Below are 14607 nucleotides of genomic sequence, written 5' to 3' on the forward strand. Positions count from 1 at the left end.
AATGATTATGTTTAGGTACCTATCTACGGCAGTTTTATTTGAAAACAGGCGATTTGAATAATGTTCTTCTAGCTTTATCACATAGATAAAAGATTAATAAAGCATTAGCTTTATCCTTTAAGTTATAGTTATTTATTACTATAGTGTTAAGTACCTACTTTAGTATATATATAATATGTAATACGCGCGATATGAAATACCGAAAGAACATCGAAAATCGTAGATATATCATATATTTACAACTGTAGTAGAAACCCAGATCACCATCGACAAAGGCCACAAAGCACTCGGATGCAACACTGAATTTCGCGAAATTAAATTCAGCGAACATCGTGTTGATTGCAATCGAACAAGGGGCTCGAATGCCAATTGCTCAATCGTCGATCGACTCTTATACGGTTCATAATTCATGAAGTTCATATTTTAATCATTACGATTTAAAATACGGTCACCATCAGTGTTAATGATCATAATATACATACATTTGAAAAAAAATTTTTAATATTTTTAAATTGTTATTTTTATTTGTACCTACTGTTGGTACATTACACTGAATACTATAATTTATTATAATATAGTAGGTATTATATTAGCTAGGTATAATATTTATAGTAATTTTATACCTCTATGTTCATATTATATATAGTTATTAATTACATTGATATTATAACTCAATATTGTATATAATTAATTACATATTGTCTATTGTTTTGTAAAATATGTTTGGTACTTTAATATGTAAACAATTGTTTTGTATTATTTAATATATATTATAATTTATATCAATATATGTAATAAAAGTTTAATAAAATGTAAATTTAACACATTATATCTTTTAAATTATATACTTGAAAAAAAACATGAACAATTTATCACTTAATAATCAAATTTTAATTTTAATACTAATTATTATATTCAAATTAAAATTGAAAATTGGCTTACTGTCCAGGAAAATGACATGTATAACTAGGTTCTGTTATAAATAACCAAACTTCAATACTTTAATATTTCAATTTATAGCTATGCTGCATTGCTGCTTATCACTGGGTATAGGTTGGGGAACTATTTGTTATCGTGAAGAAGTTTTATTATAGTAAATTTCACTTGGGTTAATAGTGGCCAACACTAAAAGTTTTATTTTATATTACTATAAATATTATTCAAATAACTAAATGAAAAAGTACAGATTACTAATAAGATATGTTCAAATTACTATAAACATTGTCAAATAACTAAATTTAAAAGTAAATAGTATTATAAAATTATATTCAAATTACTATAAATATTGTTCAAATAATTAAATAGTAAAGTAAAGAGTACTATAAAGATATGTTAAAATTACTATAAACATTACCAAACAACTGAATAATAAAGTAAAGAGTACTATACAATTATATTTAAATTACTATAAAAATTGTCATATAACTAAATTTAAAAGTATAGATTACTATTAAGATATGTTCAAATTACTATATACATTGACAAATAACTATATTTAAAAGTAAAGAGTACTATAAAATTATATTCAAATTACTATAAATATTGTTCAAATAATTAAATTGTAAAGTAAAGAGTACTAAACATGTTTGGTACAAAACACTATAATTTTTGTCTGGCTAACTATAAAATCATAACTACATATTTTAGTAAATCTGACAAACATAATTTATAGCTATCCATATATAACAATTGTATAATACAGTCAATTTTACTATTTTTATAGTGTAAATAACTGTTTTGTTTTTTCCGTGAACTGCTCAAAAAGAGTCAAATTATTATCGAAATTGTATGGTGTATAGAAAATAAAGATATAAACATTCAGTAACATTTTCAAGTATCTACAGTCATTTGTTTTTTAATTACAACAAAATAAGAAAATCGTTACATGAGAAATCGAGTGAATATCAAATGTTGTAATGAATTTCAAACGCTCATAAAAATTTAATTTGACTTTTTTGTAGCATTTTTTTTTTGATAAAGGTAGACAAACTTATGAAGAATATTGTATTACATTTTCAAATATTTTCAAACTCTAAAACAAATGAACGTATATACATGAAATTTTCACTGGTTGTTTATATTGCATTTTCTATACACGATAAAATTTTCAAAATATTTCGATTTATTTTAAACTGTTTAGGAACATTTTAAGTTTCCAATTTTAATAGTATTTTTTCTATGGATATCAATAAGACTTTATTTGTTGGGTAAAAAAGCTTGAAAATTGAATACAAGGATATACTGTATTGTTACTATGATATTTGAAAAATATTAAAAATTCTTTTACACAGTTTTTATTTATAAGCATTTAAAGTTCAAATCAGGTTCTTTTGTTTTTATTATGTAATTTTCAAGCTATCATAGTTTATACTGGAGGATTTAAATAATAAAAAAAAAGTTCAAATCTTGACAAAATACGGAAAAATCACGAAAATTAGCAAATTATTTTGAGACCCCTTGACAAATTCCTGCGGACGCCCTTGATTATAGTATACATATAGATATGGTACTTGTTGTACAAAACACATTTTCGATACCTAATTGTTCAATGTTTTTGGAAAATACTCAATGCGTGAAATTCCTCATCACAGGGTGGCGTGATCGACGAAGCCTCAAAACATAACTTAGCACTAATTACAACCGAAATCGGTTACCTATACAACATAATATTATGTAGGCGGCGCCGGCATATAGTATGTGTACGGCGCTTGCGTATACAATTTTGACGCTACGTGTCCTTAATAACACCTACACAGTGTCCTAATATAATATATATACGCGTAACGCACATGTTTTGTTGCAGTCACAATATACCACAGGACGTTTCCTCCACGAGGACCGTCGGCCACTGTGAATATCGGTCATCCTCGGTGATGAAATATTTTTTTAAACTATATCATCCTTCCGGCTTCCAGTTTATAGTCTTGGTTAAACCGAACACGTGGACTAATTATGTGGCATGTAGAAGAAGACCTCCATCGGCCACTGCCACGTTGGTCGAACCATCACTGTACAAGACATCATCACCACCTGCACCATTACGATAATAATGGTAAGCACTAAGCAATATTATAAATCCAACGCTGTGAATAGGAATCACAAAAAAAAAATATATAACACACATGCATTGTACAAAAGCTTTTTAGATTTCAGATTTTGATCGGAGCGATAAATTTATTGATTTAAGAATGATGTGAGTTTTTTTTATTTATTTTTTGTGTGTGTTGTCGCCTTTTGTGACATTAAAAATACTTCAATTTTTTTCCACTCATCAGCATCTTTTTTGGTAGGAAAGTGAATCTAGTTGGTACTTTGGGAAGTCAAAAGTAAAAAAAATCCAATAGTTTTCAATAAAGCCAGGAAAAACATCCAAAAAAATAAGGAAAAACTGAGATTTTTACGCAAAAGTTTTGAAAAATTAAATTAAAAAAATTTACTAAAAAAACAACAGAATATAGCTGAAATGTTCACAAAATGATTATATTAGCAATTTCTACACACCATAACATTTTCTTTTTAAGCTATATATGGGCACAAGACAATTTTGAGTTTTATTAGTTTTTTTTTAACTATTGTTTATACAAAATTTTTCGGCTAGTCAAAAAACTTGAAAATGTAATGCAATGTTCCTAATAAGTTTATGTTATTGGAAATTAAAAAAAAATTTGAGCGTAAATCCACAATAGTTTTTTATGAGCGCCTGAATTTGACATTTTGACAAATTTAATTAAAAAATACGAAAATTGACAAATAATTTCGAGTTAGAAATTTATAAAAAAACATTCTATTTATATCAAATCTTTGAAAATTAAATACAAATTTTTCACCTAAGGCTGGATAGATTCCCCTTAAGTTTCCCTACATTTAACAAAAAATAGTTTACCGGAAAGTCAAATTAATTTTTTACGAGCTTTTGAAGCTATACATTGGATATTCACCCGTAAATAAACGAATTCTCATGCAACGATTTTCTTTCAATTATTGTAATTAAAAAATTATAAAATATTCAATTTTTATAGCTAAGAGCCTAAGGGTTGAAAATTGAAAACAAAGATTCCCATGAATAGATCCAATACTGTAACCAAAGAATCTAAAATATATAGGTATAAACACAACTATTTTTTACAGATATTTCGATATAACCTCAATACTACTACTAATTATTATTAATATAGTGTTATTTTTTACCAACAGTATATTATATTCATAAGTGGTAGGTACACTGGTGTCTGGCACCTAAATCATTATTGTTTTAGAGTTGGGAATTGATTAGGAGGCACTTATATAAATATTTTTTAAAACCTGGGAATTCAATCTGCTATATAGAAGGTGTCGAAAGTGTAACTCGTAATTGAGTAGGTCTCTGTAATGAATGTGTTAAATTATTGAATCCAATAATACATCAATGAATAACGCTCGTCGAAAGACGAAGTTGGTACCTAGGTAAAATGGTAATAAAAGAGTGCAATTATAATTTTAATAATATATATTTTTTAATTATGTTAGACACATGACGTACATATAGATATAACATTATAATATATTTCTATCAGTAATTTATTTTTCTATATTAGACATTAATAAAAGTCAATAGTTAGATAACTTAGGTTATACTAATTTTTGATAAAAACAAATAGCATGACATATAATATTGTTTCATAATTTCATATAACATTACTAGGTAGGTATTTTATTTAATAATTAAGTAATTTAGGTCATGTATACAATATTATATACAATGCCTAATACCTACCCAAATAATTATAACTTTATAATGCAATATGTCTTAAATTTAAATTAATAATATACATATTTGCAATCATTTTTTTATTGTATTAATATTGTTAATAATAATATAAGTTGGTATAATATAATAATTAGTATACTAAATTTAATAATATAATTAGTAATACAATTTAATTCATATTATTTTTTTTGCATTTGCATTTGTGATTTGTGTTATTCACTGAGATAGATAACAACTTGTTATAGTAGTTGTTAGCTATCTCAGTGGTGTTATATAAATAATTTGGTTTAGTTGATATTTTTTTATATTTTATATTGCATTTTTTAATTTTTTTATTTCATGGTTTTTTATAAGTTCTGTTTTGTATTTATTTTATTGTTGTTAATAATAATAATGATAGAAAAAAGTATATGTATATTATGTATCTTGGTATTTAGACAGTTAAAATCGAAAATGGCCCTAATTTAGTCCCTTTTATAGCACGGTTTTAACCTAATAACATATTGACATGTATAGTGTCGACGGTTTCTTTGTTGTTTAATGACTATTTTATTTTATAGTTTAGTATGTTGATTTTGTCTACTATTTTAAATTGCTCTTTGTATATAGTTCCCAGTTCGGGAGACTTTCCAACTTTCAGGAATAGAAAATTAATCATAACCAAATCATTATATAGCTAGTTTATTGCCTTATGTGTTTTATCATTGTATTTATTTTTAATTATTTGAAGTTCATGAATTTGTTTTGGTATTTTATTCCTTATTTTATTTAGCTCTATTAGTGATTGTTTTAAATAATATGGAACATTTTCGAGAATGATTTTGTTATCCATAGGAAATATTGATTCAAAGCCGTGCATTTGACAATGGTTTTATTAGGGATGTCGGATTTCTATGTGCAACAGTCTGGTACTCTGGCCATTCTTTATTAATTATTAGTATATTACATTTTAGTTTATTATTATAATGATGTGACATGTGTTACATAGTGATAATAATATAGTATCATTTACCAAATTACATACCTACCGAAGGATCATTAAAAATATAATTATATTAGGTACTTCTTATTTCTTTATGAAATTAAATGTTCTATACTATTTCTATTCAAAAAGGGGGTCGCCACAGTAAAAAGGTTGAGAAACACCGTTCCATAGTATACACAATATTAGTAATACAATTTTAAATACAAATAAGAAAAACATTTTAAATACCTACCTAATACATCCATTGTAAATTAATATTTCCAATTTAGTAATAAAATATTGCATACATATACAGTAGAACTTCAATAACTCGAACGTCTACAAGTCAAATTTCTGATAACTTGAAGGAATGTCTTGGCCCCTGCATTTCAATAATATGTACCTAGCTAAGTACACAACATACTTACTACAACTCAAATTTTCAATAACTACTATTTTTGTTAACCCCCGAACGATTTGAGTTATCGAGGTTTCACTGTATATTTTTAAATTCATGTCAATGGTATTAAAGGTACTTACATAACTAATTATATACCTAATACAGTTACCCAGGTACTATTAATTAATAATTTATTAATAATAATAATAATATACTATTATTAAAGCTTTATAAGTTTACTCTTTAGAACCTTTTTTTTTTTTCATAATACAATTATAACCATATTATATTAATATTAATTTTTATACAATTAAAGGAATCAAAACATACACAATTGAAAATGGTTTTATAGGAGTTGGCCAGCATCAAAATCACATGTACTATCCAGTTTCTTATTGTATGGTTAACGATGATGTTCAAGAAGAAGAACATCATCATCATTATACTTTTCCTCAAATGTTGATGAGCCGTCCACCACCTCCACCAACACCAGAACCATCATCTCTACCATCTTTGATGTTATCGTCTCCACCTCTGCCAGACTCTTACTATGTTCACCATCCATTTACTCCCATTATGCAGCAACCACAGCAGCCATCACTTGTATCATCATCACCAGAATCATCACTTACAGTTGGCTACAATACCATTCAGCAACAAATCCAGCAACGTATAAATGATTACGACTACAATGGTAGGTGATTTATTAATATCAATGATCATCTACTAATCTACATGTGTAAATAGTATATGGTTCTAAACTCATCAAAAATAAAAACCTATGTATTGTTTTGATATCAAGTAAATAAAATATATTTCTGTTTAGAAAGAAACTCTGAGTTAGCCACCAGAATGATTAAAAATGATTTATCTTCATCATGTTTTCGTCGATTACATCTGGGAGAAAGAACTATTGACAACAGTATGAAGTCAACTGTAATTTTCAATAAAAACACACAAGAACAAACATCAAATAACAACAATAGATTATTAGAAGTAAGTTAACTACCTACCTAATTTACAAAATATATTCTATACACACTCTCACTTAACACAACCTACCTACAATAATATTATTTATTACATACATTTTTTATTACTGATAATAACTCAAATAATGACAATAAAGCAAGCAAATGAAATCAAAACACAGTTTGAGATTACACTGGGTGACGATAAAATAATAGGTGTGTGCAAACGGACTATAATGGCTGCCATAAATAAAGTCATAGTTGGTGAGGTTATTCTTATATGTTCATAGCTATTTATTATATAAAAAACTGATTGTTTGTGTTTTTTTTAATTTATAGACAATTATGAATCTGCTTTGTACAAATTACGTAAGACTATAAGAGTATTGGACATATTAAAATTCAACGAAGGTGTCAGTGGGATTGAAACTGCCAAAATCGATACTGTTGGGCCATGGTTGGAAACATTGAACGATATGGAACAAAAAATTACACAATATCAACAGGACCAAAACATTAATGGACACCACGGTCCTAGTCAGTTAGGTACCCAATTAATAGTTAATATACAGACTGAATTTTGTTGATAATACTAATTTTTTTCTTAAGTTTATTGATGTATTTGTTTTAGAAAGATATCAAAAATATGTAATAAAAATAAATAAGCCTATATAATATTAAAAAGAATATTTTTTAACAATTTGGTCGTATCAAATAAGTGATAGGTAATACATGAATTAAAATTAATAGGAGATGAACAAAAATTTAAAAATGTTGAAACATACACAATACATATTACATTTAGACATTCAATTATTTCAATTTAAATTCTTCTTAATATATTTATCATTGAAGTTGCCTATACATATAAATGTATTGTAAATAATTACTTTTATACACCATAACACTATTATCTAAAACTTTAATTTGTAAATTTCAACATAATTTCAACAATTAATATTTAATAGTTGATTAATTTGACTAAAACTATAAAAGTGTAAGATATGCCACCTACGAAACTGTATTTTTAATTTTAGCTTAAGTCATAAATAATTTTGAAAACTTGGATAATATAGTACTTAATATTTAAATTGTTTATAGTACCAGTGAGATCAGTCATGCATTTAAGAAAATGCATTTTAGTAAAATATATTTTATAATAAAATTAAAATGACAAAAAATATTTTTTTTTACCTCTCAATTAATATGTAGTAATATAAGTATTTAACTCTAAATAAATATGTATGCAACAAATATCATAGACTGTGTGCATATCCACTAAAATAATGTTATTAATGAAATCTTATATAATATACCTACTTAATATATTATTTTATTTTAAAAGTTTTAACAGTTTTTAAATTTTCTACTTGGTTTTTATTTTATTAAAACAAAATTTGTTATTAAAAATTTTAATTTAGATTTGATTGTTGAATTATTATTAATGTTTAGCTGAATTATATTTCAGAAAATAGTACCATAATAAGAACAGAAGACAACTTTAACAAGCAACTAATACAACTCACCAGTAATATGAGCAGTAGAAATGATAACATAAAAAATGAAAGCAATGGTCGTCTATATAACTTTTGGTGGAAATCAAACTTAAAGCGTTACCGTACTACAGGAAAGTTTGTTGTAGAGCATCGATTTAATACCAACCGTCGTCGATACCAAAGAAACAACTAATACTAATGGTTGTTACTAATATTTGTAAATCAGGATACCAGCATCTGTGTAGGAGAATGATTGATCTCTACAATTAGAACAATTTTTCTATCTTATTGACATATAGTTTACCCAGAGAAAACTTTTTGTCGCTTAGTAGATGATATACCTACTTAATAACTGGGTAACAATGACTTTTTGTAACAAATATTTAATATTTGAAACAATATTTGAAATAATTTTATAATTTTATTTAATTTGTAGAAATAATAATTTTTAGTTTTATAATATTATGACGTAATCTGCATTTATTTTGGTCAAGTGGTCGACAGACGGCGACGACAATAATAATATTAATTTAGGTATAGTACATTAGTACGCTATTATATTACTATAATTATTATAGTACTCTGTTCAATAAGTCTGTACTCTGCGTTTGGTCGATGTTTTATTAGGTATTTTACGTTTTTAAAAACTATAGCTTTTAGCTGAATTTTACTTTGGACCTTCAAAAGTTCAAGACGTATGACGACTTTCGTTTTTTGGAAAGTATAGAATTAATTAAAATCTAATTTTTATACATTTACTTGAATACATGTTTTACAATAACATTGTTTGAAATATATATATTGTTATTTATTATATTAATATACCATACGACGTATTGACGTACCTACGTATTATACCAGTGGTTTTCTATTATTATCATATAAAATAAATATTTCTGCTAACACATTTTTTCATCATTGTTTTAATTTATTTCACAATAATTAACCCTCTAATAGAGTAGATTATAAATAGTGTACCTATATATATATATAAATATTATATATCCAAATATATACTAGGTATTACCTATATCACGTATTATATGAATTGGTGTGCCGCGAAAATTTTGTAGGAGAAGAAGTGTGCTACGTTGTTAAAAAGGTTGAAAAGGTATTATACTATTATAGTAATATTGCATATTAATTACATTATACAGTTGTACCGGTAATTTGTTTTTGCTGGTCAGCAGAAGCACAGAAGATAATATGGCATTGTGTACCAAAAAATAAAAGTCTTTTTCTATTTCTATTATTATGTATATATTTATATCTTGATTATTTTGAAATAAAAATTATTAATTAATACAAAAATATTGTACATAAGAACACAAACAATTCAAAATTTGTATATTTCAACAAAACTTTGTGTTTCAAGTGTTAAAAATCAAATTATACAAAGCTCTATAGAATTTCTACAACTGCAACTTGATTAGTATGCAATACTTTTTGAAAACAAATAAGCAATCCAAATTATTTGAAGGAATAGCCACTTTTACTTTGCTTTAAATAGCAGTGGTACAGCACATTTTGATCCTAGGCTTGATCAGTTGGTTGACTTTTACAAAAAAACAACGTCGATCCATTTTGCCAGATAAACAAACATGTAAAGACCTTTTCTATATACAGAAATTCTTTGAAGAAGTTTGAAAAATAATATAATATTTCTATCTATTTAACATTTTATATTAATTAAATTAGAACATATAGGTATTCTGTACCTATGTCATTAACAACTGGTTCTATTATTTTAATTAAAAAGCATAAATTTAACTCGTACTTACATTATTTGAACTTAATAATGTGTTGTGAGGTTTGATGGTATTATTATATGTTGTAAAGTTTTTTTTTATTAAAAATCTTTATGTTTATTTTGATTATGACATATACTGTATAGTGTGGAAATTATTTTTATGTTGTCCAGTGATAATTCCTAAAAATATCCACTGCCAGTATAGATTATAGATTACAATTATTAAATCCGAATTTTGGATCAATCCGTTTTATCCGGACTCTCGTATTCAATCCGTTCTTTTTGTCGTTCTTGAGATAATCAGCTAATTTTTCATTATTATCTATAGGTACAACACAAACATGCAAATATATCTTTCTAAATTAAATTTTATTTTGATTATATATTTAGACAAAAAAAAAAAATTATAAATAATATAATAATTGTTTTTGAAACTTAATTATCCGGATTTATATCATAATCCGGATTAAACATTTAAACGGATAGTAACTTTTGTTTCAATCCGGATAGGAAATCCGAATATGGATTGATCTAGATTTGGTGCTCAGCATTAGTTCCTTACTTAATAGTTACTAGAAGTACTAGAAGTCTTCTAGGTAGTTCTTGACAAGTAAATGTACATTACGTTATTTAATAATTATACGAATTGTATATTCATTACAAATTATATTTTTTATTTTAATTAAGGTTGTATTAACAAAAATTATTTTGAACAATATAGCATTATTATCAAGTTATAATAATATAGTACTTAATATTAAAAATTAAATATAAATTGGAGGAGACCTACTAGTTTATAATTAATATATTTAGGATCAGTTCCATTAGTTCAAAATATTATCGTATGTTTGGTATATTTTACATTATGATTTAATATGTTAGTTGCAAAACAATGAAAGAATATTTTTATCAAAGTATTAATAATTGTAACCTCCATTTATAGACATCCCAGCAATGGAAACCTTATAATATTGATGATATTTATGTTAAAAATTTGTTTTGTTAAATTATTATTATTATTATGTAGTTATATGTTCTGTAGCTTAGCTGTAATTCGATAATTTTATTGTATAACTGTCATATGGCCAGGCATTAATTTTTAAGTTATTTATGATGTATTACAAATATGAAATAATTATATGTTTAGGTAGGTAGTGACAAAGCTAGGTTGATGGATGCACAATAATAATAGGTATGTAGTATGTGCTTTGTACCTATGTTACATACAATTGTAGTACCTATTGAATGTAATAACAATTAACAATATTATACATACATTTAAATGCTGTAGTAGTTTCATATATTAATAGATAAGATGTAATTGTATGCTATATTCAGGTATACATTTATAATACCTATGGTATATATGTGTATGTTATGACTTATGACCAACTAATTTTTGTTTTGTGTATAAGCAACAATTTTGTAAACTATGTGTCCTCGTAAACAAGGTACACTGTATGATTAAACTACCCATATCACCATAAGTGTGCGCACAAGGTAGTCATGGTAGGCACTTGACTACTCTGCGAAGTTTACCTCATCAATATTCAATATTATTATCATGATAATTAATAGTCAATCATAAAATACTTTTTTACTATGTCTTAATATCTAAATTTAAAATAGTAGACAAGATGAACATACTAATTTATAAAATAAAATTGTCATTAAACAACAAAGGACCGTCGACACTATACATGTCAATATGTCATTAGGTTAAAACCGTGCTATAAAAGGGACTAAATTAGGGCCATTTTCGATTTTAACTGTCTAAATACTATATTATTTATTTAAAACACAATTGGCTCAGCACACCAAGGTACATATATTTTTTTCTTTCATTATTATTATTAACAACAATAATATAAATACAAAACACAACTTATAAGAAACCATGAAATACAAAAAATTAAAAAATGCAATATAAAATATAAAAAAAATATCAACTAAACCAAATTATTTATATAACACCACTAAGGGCCTGTTTTACAATCATAGTTTAAACCTCGGTTACGCCTAACCCACAAATTTTACCGTACAAATTTGGTGGTTTAACCTTAGTTTAACGATTGTAAAACGGGCCCTGAGATAGCTAACAACTACTATAACAAGTTGTTATCTATCTCAGTGAATAACACAAATCACAAATGCAAATGCAAATGCAAAAAAATAATATGAATTAAATTGTATTACTAATTATATTATTAAATTTAGTATACTAACTATTATATTATACCAACTTATATTATTATTAACAATATTAATACAAAAAAAAAAATGATTGCAAATATGTATATTATTAATTGAAATTTAAGACTATTGCATTATAAAGTTATAACTATTTGGGCAGGTATTAGGCATTGTATATAATATTGTATAAATGACCTAAATTACTAAATTATTAAATAAAATTACATAAGACAATAGTTGATCTAACAAAATTAAATATAATTATTTAATTATTTAATTCTATTTCCTTATGTATAAATAATAATTTTTAATATTATAGCCAAGTCATTTTTTTTTCACATTTGACAAGTGTATATTATACATTTTGGAAGTCAACAATAACTTATAACTTATAACAGTTTATAATGTAAACATACTTAAAAAAAAAAGTATGTGTAATTGCAAGAAAAATAATTATCCATCACTTCAAATTTTAGAAAATATGTAGACATTTAAAATGGAATGTTGTAATTGGTGTTTTAACTTGAAATATTTCAGGTGAAATAAAATGTTTACCATTTAATATATCTTGGATATTTTTGACCAATCTAAGTAGGCACTAGATCAATAGTTAAACTAATAAATTCAACAACACAAAAAACATTCTGAGCTATTATCTAATAGCCATGTAGGTAAAATTATAACAAAAGAGGACAATAATAATATATTATCTTTTATATGTATATTTTATTCAAATAATTTATAGTTAGCTATTAGTAATTTATTTTTCTATTAGACATTACTGTAAAGCTCGGATTTTCATGCAATTTCATATTTTTTCATTTTCACATTTTTGGGATTTTTATTCGTATTTATTACAAATTATAATAGTTTCTATCAAATAACATATTACTGCATATTTAATGGTTATTACATATTTCTAAATATTTTAATAAAATTAATAATGCATTACATAATGAAGTGAAAATTTAAAAATTTCGGAGCGAAAAAATGCTTTGGTTTTACAATGATGTGTGTTTTTTTTCAGTCTGTCAGCAACATTTTGGATAGTAAGCATGTATCGATTTTTGAGATCAGCATCTTTTCTGATAAAAAAGTGAACCTAGTTGGTACTTTTAGGAGGTCAAAATTGAAAATTCCAAGTAGTTTTAGAAAGCGTTGAGAAAAACAAAACACAATTGAAAGAAAAGTGATAATTTTTACGCAAAACCAATTTTTGAGGAATTTGATTTTATTTTTTAAAATAACTCAAAATCTAATAACCGTAGACCATTGAACTTTTTACTAAATATTTATATTAGAATTTCACATAAATGGTAACATTTTCATAATATTTTGATTTTTTTTTTTGGGCTTGTTATAACCTTTAGAAATTTTTAGAAATTTTTAATTTTTTTTTACAATATTCTCGATAAAAACTTTTTCACTTAGTTAAAAAACTTGAAAATTGAATACAAGATTCCTTATAAGTTTCATAAATGCGTGAGTTCAAAAAAATCAGAAATACATGCCACGATTTTTTTAATGCAATTGAAGTTAATATTTTGACAAAATTCAACAAAATATCGAACATTTTTCAGTTAAAAATTCATTAATGATTTACTTTTCAAAGCTAACATTATTAATAAAAGATTCCCTACAAAATGTTATACTTATAACAAAACAAATAAGTTTAGCGTAAAGTAACAATTTTTTTTTTATGAGCGTTGGAATATAATATAATTCTTACGATATTTAGTAGTAATTTATCGAATTCAACAAGAACTTACAGCACAAAGCAGTCACCCACATTCCCACCCACCACCTACCAAAGTTATGGGTTATTTACCCCCCAGTAGCCACACGTGTTCGGCTACTAATAAATCAACGAATATAAGTAGTTTACTCAGATTTTTATTATGAGTTGTAAAAAGTAGTAATCCATTAAAATAGGGGAAAAACGGTAGTAATCCATTTTTTTCGATTTTGATTTTATGGTTTGATTCGATATCAAATATGGAGTAATATCGACAGTTGAAATCGATTCAGTGAAAAAATCTTTCAGTCCATAGTTATTAAATGGAAAAGATTAGGTATACTGGTGAAG

General features: G+C 25.2%; 1 protein-coding gene across 1 annotated transcript in view; it reads left to right on the forward strand.

The window, feature by feature from the left end:
• The window catches only part of LOC132936166 (uncharacterized), a 35593-nt gene extending 26193 nt beyond the window's left edge, over positions 1-9400 (forward strand). The window contains exons 2-7 of the mRNA XM_061002856.1: positions 2804-3052; positions 6428-6805; positions 6938-7107; positions 7241-7346; positions 7422-7628; positions 8551-9400. Of these exons, the coding sequence (XP_060858839.1) occupies positions 2953-3052; positions 6428-6805; positions 6938-7107; positions 7241-7346; positions 7422-7628; positions 8551-8771 (1182 nt within the window). The 5' untranslated portion in view covers positions 2804-2952 and the 3' untranslated portion in view covers positions 8772-9400. The remainder of the gene's footprint in view (positions 1-2803; positions 3053-6427; positions 6806-6937; positions 7108-7240; positions 7347-7421; positions 7629-8550) is intronic.
• Positions 9401-14607: the final 5207 nt, after the last annotated feature.

Source organism: Metopolophium dirhodum, chromosome 1 (genome assembly GCF_019925205.1).
Source record: "Metopolophium dirhodum isolate CAU chromosome 1, ASM1992520v1, whole genome shotgun sequence".
Classification (NCBI taxonomy): domain Eukaryota; kingdom Metazoa; phylum Arthropoda; class Insecta; order Hemiptera; family Aphididae; genus Metopolophium; species Metopolophium dirhodum.